The following is a 7,500-nucleotide window of genomic DNA, read 5'->3' as shown; positions in this document are numbered from 1 at the left end:
TCGGCAGAGGCCGCCACGTAGGCAAAGGTGTCCATGTTGATGATGTCGATAACCGGGCTGACCACGCGGGTTGAGTCCTGGACACAAACACAGAAACGACGACACACACACACACACATTCGTGATGGGTTAAAGCTACAAAAGAAGTGAATATGACGTAAAGACTGACCAGAGAAAAGAAAGATGGATCTTGAGAAGAGGAAAAAAAAAAAAAGAAATAACAGGAAAAGAATGAGATGAATGTGTTCCTGTGAGCAGGTCGTCGAATTACATCCCAGTAAATGAGATTTTCGGTCCAGTGTGTGTGTGTGTGTGTGTGTGTGTGCAACAGACTGAATATTCCAAGGTCATTACATTGCACCACATTAAAAGGAATTTTTCCGTCATTCAACACCAATCATGCACATTTAGTGAGGTGAGAGTGACCTCTACTGAACCTGCGCTCGCCTCCATTCAATTCATTTTTCATTCACTTTACGCACATTCACCTCAGCCTGCGGGAGCCACGTGAAACGAGCAAAAAACACTGGAGCAGAACGAATCAAAGATGGAGCAGAAGAAAAATGCACACGTGAGTCGGCGCTTTTTTCGTCTTCTCCTTCAGTAATTCAGGTTTTTTTTTCCTTTTGTGCAGGTCGAGAGGGCGAAGGAGAGAACGGATATCTCAAGGACAGTGAGGTCCTGAAAACCTCTGGGGGGAAATTATATTATTTCTGGTATGAACTTGGACGTTGCTGTTGTTGCTGGAAAAAAGAAACAGGAATATTGTAGTTTGGGAAGTTTCTGATTAGCCCTCGGTGGCCACCGTCCCCCTTCACATCAAAAAACTGTATTTGTTATGTTCAAAAATCCTCTTATTTTACAGACCTTCACGTTACTCATGCTTCCATTGGGTTAAACTAGCATTTCACGTACTAGTGGAACCTGCGCCACCAACATGGCTGGTGGATTTGGGCTGACATCTCCTTTTTTTTGCTCTTCTTTGCGGATGATGCACTTATCTCAAGCAACAAGCAAACTGCAACTGTTCTTCGGTGCTGCCATTAATTACTAACAATTGACTTTTGGTTCAACTAGCTTCAACTAGGTGTGGTACTTGGAAGAAAGCCAGGGCTAGCTATTCCCCTCGTCCGCAACTTTTTTAACGCTAAGCTAGGCCTAGCATGTCCTGATTCATGCTTTATACTTAATGTAGAGACACATATCATGTCATTTCAAGGTATAGCTTCTCTTTTATCTACACATTTAGAACAAGTGTGCATTCAATTCCTCAGTGCATGAATAATTTACTATTTGCAAGATGGAACCACAATGAAAGAGAAATCAAGCGCCAAACGCGAACTACGGGAAATGTCCAGGAGGAAATTGGAGATTGTTCGGGTAAAGCGCCCACTCGTCCATCTGCTCTATTCTCACTGGACGGTTTCTGGAATGTTATGAAGGGACTGGCTGGAAAAATTCTGAATAATGTCTGGAGCAACATTTGCGTTTTCACATACGGCCCCTCCGGAAAATGTCAGGATTTCAGTGAATGTCTGAAAGCTGCTTAAGTTTAGTGGCCTTTTTTTTTTTTTAAAGCCGCATAATTTCACATTTAATTAAAGTACAAAAGTGATGCTTAATACTTGCGACTGGTCATTAAAAGTTAACTAAATTGACTGATTCATAATGACATACAAATTACACAGAGTGTATAAAATGAGAACATATCAAGATTTAACACAGCAAAAATACCCATATCCATCATCAACCCCTGTTTAATCACCCATAAAGCAATACGACTCTTATGGATTTTAGCCTGGTTATTACCTCCTTAACCCTTAAACAGAACTGTTAGCATTTATTAAAAACAAATCTAGAACTGGCAAAAATGACTGTACATGATTTCCCTCATAATTCCACTTTGATGGCGCCATTTGCTCTTTAAAAGGATAAAACTCGCGCACACAAACACACACACACACACATAAGTTCCAGACTCGAGCTCCCTGTTAAATCACCGAGTGTCCCCTCTATTAGTTTGGCCAAATGGCTGGATGCGTCCTCGGGCCAGTGATATTACAGAGCAGGTGGAGCGGTTCTGGACCATTAGCCGCGGGGTCAGCGCAAGGGGACGCGGAGACTGCATCCCCTCGCCGGCTCCGGCCACATTGCAGAGCACCTGCATCTGCCTTTAATAGCTGTTAGGGTAATGACAGTGTGCGGCACTCGGGGTGAGGCATCCGCGACATTACCGCTTGTAATTGGATGAATGTTATTCTCGAATCGCTGTGGAACAATTTCTTAATTCCTGCTCCCTCTTTTTCTTTCTCTCCCACCACCTGATTGAAAAGAGGACATTTAAAGCCACAATGTGTAATATTTAGGCCGACATAATTAGGGAGATTGAAATGGCTGATATTCATACACTTCCAGATTTTGTTATTGGTATTTCAGGCATCCAGGATTCCTTAAAGCTACAGGGTGTAATATTTAGAAGAACCTATTCACAGAAATCGAATATATTGTCTAGACCTATTGTTCATATATGTATAATCAACTCTGAATGAGTTCACGACGGGATAATATAAAAGACTCAGTAAAGACACAGTGCCTTCAACTTTCATGCTCGAAAATGCTAATGAAGATCAAAGAAATCAGTGCACGTCGTCGGGGAGAAACGAATGACCTGACTCTCAGAGTGTTTAGTCTAGTTGCGAGGTCGGAGACAGTGACGGAGCGTTTCTATGGAGACAGTCATACGTCACCCTGGACGGGGCAAGGGAGGGTTTTATGGGGACATAATGCACTGACCACTTGTTGATCCGACATCCACAATCTCTGTCATCCTGAGTCAGCGTCGCCTGCATCAATTTTCCATTACACGTGATATATGGTTTGATATTTAACTAACTATTATCTGTGAGTTTCTCTGTCTTGAGTGTTTCATTGCATTGATTTGATCTAAAGACGGCGGCTTATATTAACAAATTAATCCCATTATTCTCAAAAAATATCAATGGACGCTTCGAGCTTCGGTGCCTTTTTCTTTGGATCCATTTCTTTTTTTATTATCCCAGGACGTCTGCGGCTCACGGACGCTCTCTCCGTGCAGACCTGCTGTAATTAGACTGTTCCCCTTCTTCCTTTATCCTGTGAGTGAACTTGGAGATTTCCGCAGGTGAAAGTCTTTTCCTCTGTTAATCCACAGAGGGCAAAAAATATTCTTATCAATGTTAAAACAGGAGGCATATCACTCACTTACTCACTTTCCCTAATGTTTTGCAGGAAAGACTTATCAGATACTGGGGAATATACCTGACTCTTTGTCGTAATTTATTTTTGGTCCACTCTCATTTAGTTTATCCTGCAATATATTAGAGTTTCAAATAATCCCACAATTAAAACATAAAAAGTAGCAAATATGAAATATCGCTAAAGAAACCATTTATCAAGCATCTTTTTGGATTAATGAAACTAACATGATATATTATTCCTCCCAAAAATATAAACATATATACACATTTATATATATAAAGTTGATGCAGCCTGAAATGCATTCGTTTTAATGTGATATATACCCTTTAGTTAAAGCATATTATATATAAATATATCTATAAATATATATTTATTCTATTATTATTTCGGCGACTCTCATTTTTTCTAGTCTCGACCGGTTGTTTCAGAATTTAGTGCTCACAAAAACTTTGGGTGTTGCTCCTCGTCTATTTAAAGCTACGACGACATCCACACACACACACACACACACACACACACACACACACAATGGACTGTAAACGATGCAGTGACTGATAACGCCGTTTTCTTTTTCGTATGAGATTTTCGGTTGATAAAGTGGAATAATAAATCATGTTCCATAATGAAAAAAGAAAAGCTGACGCTGAACCGGAGCTCTTCACCTGGAAGTTGGTTCAGAACTTTGAGCTCTATATCAAGGAGACAGACAATTATTTTGAGGGGGGGGGGTGAAGTAGAACTTTGTTGTTCCGTGCGTGTGTGTGTGTGTGTGTGTGTATGTTCACCTGGATCGATAGCTCATACATTTAAATCTAAATATATGACTATAAAGTGAGTGGACAGACAGTGACAAATGAGTCTCCTGCACAGACACACACACACACACACACACACACACACACACACACACACACGAAGCGTGAGCATGAATATGGATAACGAATCAGGCTCTGCCGTGGATTTCACTTATTGATCGCCGCTCCGTGGACGGAGATCAAAGGTCTTTTAATAATATCGGGGGGGGGGGGGGGGGCTGACGTCTCGACGCATTGGAGCAGGAGAAGACGGAGAGGCCGAGGGCAGACAGACGAGGAGAGGGATTCAGAGAAGGTGAGGAGAGTAAAGGAGACGTGGGAAAAGCAAATGGAAAGAGAAGTGGAGGTGTGAAGGTTATTGAAGAGAAATGATGAGGGGAAGAGGGAGCTGACAGCAGGTGGGGGGGCCGGGAGCAAACAAGAGGGGAACTGGAAGAGATGAGGGATAATCCAAAAAGACGAGGTGGCACGGAGAGGAAGAGCAGGACGGATGAGGTCGAAGAGAGGCGTGATGGGAGAAAGAGGGGAGGAGGTCAAACGACACGGGAGGAGAGGAAAGAGGGAGTGTGAAGAGAGGAAGGAGTGACGCCCGGTGAGGAGGACCTGGCGAGCGGTGGGACGAGAGACGAGGCGACGAGCGGAGGGGAGGAGAGAGTGCAGCACTTATTTCCTAATGAGAGGCAATCACACGACAGCTATTTTCTCCCACGGCGATATTTCACCTCGACCGCCGGAGCCATCACACACACACACACAGACACACACACACACACACACAAGCGCACACACACACACACCTCGTCAAGGTTGGATATGAGTGGGGATTTTTTTTCGAATTCATATTTTGAATAGCCATGCGTTCGATGGCTCACACACACACACACACACACACACACACACACACACACACACACTTTGCTGTGGCGTCGCCCGTCTACCTGTTTGATCCGCTGCAGGAGCGGCGGCAGCCAGTCCTTGTTCACCTCACAGTGGCTGTCGAGGAAGGTCAGGACGCCGGCCCTCGCGGCGTCGGCCCCTCGCACTCTGGACCGGATCAGACCTGACAACACACACACACACACACACACACACACACACACACACACACACACACACACACACGCGCACAAATACGTGTTTTGGTTAATTAGACACAGAAATCACAACGACAAGTAAAAGGATATTCTCCGATTTGTTCATCGGCCCGTTGCGCTTCTTGTCTTCGAAGGTCTGCAGGGGACCCTGGGTGAGAGGTCGACCCCGAGCGGGTCACCGGGTCGACGCTGGAACACACACGCACGATGTCGCAACACGCGGCCTCGGAGCCGCCGGTGGATTCGCATCCTCCACACTCTGCCTGGTGAAATTGATTCTTTCCAGGGCGGCAGATCGGATAAGACGGCGTATAAATCAACTTTCACGCTCCCGAGCTGTGACTGTCAGTTTCACACACACACACACACACACACGCACACGCACACGCACACACGCAACCTCCGTCCTCCTCGTCGTTCCAGCAGCGGCGAAGTCGCTTGGATGAATGTGGCTTCATCGCTGCAGCACACGACAGGATGTCTGCAGGGCGATGGAACCCTCAACCCTGAACCCTGAGCCAGTCAGTGTTAGTGCCTTGCTCTACTTATTGTCAGCACCTCCCTCCTTCCCTCACTCTCTCTCTCTCTCTCAGTCAGTCAGCAAAAGGGGGAGAAAATCAATGCAGGGCTCTGAGAGGCCCTGTCAGACATGGACGCAAGCTTTTAACAGGCCCATCACATTGTACACGTGTGTGTGTGTGTGTGTGTGCGTGTGTGTCTCCGTCAAACGGGAGGATGGGAGTGGAGGTTAACGTCAGGGAGAGTACATGTGTGAGTCGGCTGATTGTGGTTGTGTTGTTGCAGAAAGAGAGAGTGAAAGAGTCTTTGTGTGTATGTGTGTGTGTGTGTGTGTGTGTGTGTGTGTGTGTGTGTGTGTGTGTAAATGAGCCTGTTAGGGAGGTCTCCCTGATGAGGGCCAGTGTTCTCCTCTATTTGGACTAAATGGTCCAATCAATACTCCCTGACATGAAGACATAGTGTGTGTGTGTGTGTGTGTGTGTGTGTGTTGTTGTGACCGTGCGTTGTGTCCATTGTGAGTGTGTGTGTGTCGGTGACATTGTACGAGGGGCCGTGACGTTTCACGCGGCACTGTTAGGCCAAGGCTCAGCCAATTAAAAATCCCATTTCATCCTCAATAAGGCTTTATTTTCTGGATGGATGGACACACACACACACACACACACACACACACACACACACACACACACACAGGGGAGAGTGTTAAATCTACGCTGCTAACTTGATAACCATCTCCACCTATCACGGCGGCGTGTGGCCTTGAGAGGGAGGACGTTCCGGCTCCGTCCTCACTCGACCCACCAGGGTCTGAAGTCTGACGCCTGTATTCTCCGTACTGACCAGCAGAGGGCGACTCCACCGGATCTGTTTCTATAGAAGTCGACGAGAAAGTGATTCTTCTACTTCTCACTTTGATTCATAACGTCCGTAAAACATTTGTCCTGAGGAGTTTATGGTTCCTTTCTGTAGTTTCAAGCCTTTCGTCGATAACGGCGTGATGCTCATTTGGTACATTATGGTCCATGATACAGGCGAATAGACGATGAAGCACCGGATGTGTTGGGGGGCGTGGATACAGCGTGATTGACAGCTGGTCCGATTCTTTGAGGATATATGGAGACTAAAGGGGAAAAAAAGATTCTAGATTCCCGATGAGGTGATTTTCTTAGTCAATCAAATACAAATAATGCAACAAAAAAAAGGGCTTGACTGCAATAAAAGCAATAACAACAACTCCCCTCACACTCATCCAGCAAAACAACAATAACAGGAAGTGAGGAAACGCCATCGTGCGTCTCATACATTTTGCGACGAGGAAGCGGCAAAGATAAAATGATGACGACAACATGTGACAAGGATGAAGATAGAATAATAAAGAAAAAAAGACTAAACTGTGAAAAAAAACAAACTAGTTTGACCGCAGTTAATTTCACGATAAGAGGCCTAACTGCGTTTTGACAGTGACGGGATGTGATCAAACACTGGGCATAAAACAGACGATCAAGCCCAAAGGCCTGAAGCCGTAAACTATTAACTTGTGCGTGTGCGTGTGTGTGTGTGTGTGTGTGTGTGTGTGTGTGTGTGTGTGAGATGGGCATGACAGTGCTGTAGTGAAATCCATCAGCGACAGTATGTAGGACAAGTGTTCCTGTTGTTATCCAGAGAGAGAAGGAGCGGTGAGTGAGTGAGGGAGGGAGGAACTATTAAAAGACCAGAAACGGAGCGACGATATAAAATGCTCGAGTGTTTCCTGAGTGTTTTCGGCTCGGGCGCGACCCGCTGACCGCGGCGCCGCGTGAACCCCCCCGGCGGCACCGAACGGCAGCGACGGGACA

General features: G+C 45.6%; 1 protein-coding gene across 3 annotated transcripts in view; it reads right to left on the bottom strand.

Annotated features, from left to right (window-relative positions):
- galnt14 (UDP-N-acetyl-alpha-D-galactosamine:polypeptide N-acetylgalactosaminyltransferase 14 (GalNAc-T14)) overlaps nt 1–7,500 on the bottom strand; it is a 105,504-nt gene that overhangs the window by 18,983 nt on the left and 79,021 nt on the right. For all 3 annotated transcript variants that reach the window (XR_004786355.2, XM_035617624.2, XM_035617623.2), the window contains exons 6-7: nt 4,991–5,112; nt 1–77 (exon numbers count right to left, since the gene is read on the bottom strand). The exon at nt 1–77 is cut by the window's left edge and continues 11 nt beyond it. Coding sequence is in view for 2 of the 3 variants with exons in the window: in XM_035617624.2 (XP_035473517.2) it covers nt 1–77; nt 4,991–5,112 (199 nt within the window). In the remaining variant the exon portion in view is untranslated. The remainder of the gene's footprint in view (nt 78–4,990; nt 5,113–7,500) is intronic.

The sequence above is a fragment of the Scophthalmus maximus genome, chromosome 18 (assembly GCF_022379125.1).
Source record: "Scophthalmus maximus strain ysfricsl-2021 chromosome 18, ASM2237912v1, whole genome shotgun sequence".
In the NCBI taxonomy this organism is placed as follows: domain Eukaryota; kingdom Metazoa; phylum Chordata; class Actinopteri; order Pleuronectiformes; family Scophthalmidae; genus Scophthalmus; species Scophthalmus maximus.
Note: the sequence above shows the minus strand (reverse complement) of the source record. Positions and strands in the feature narration are given on the sequence as shown.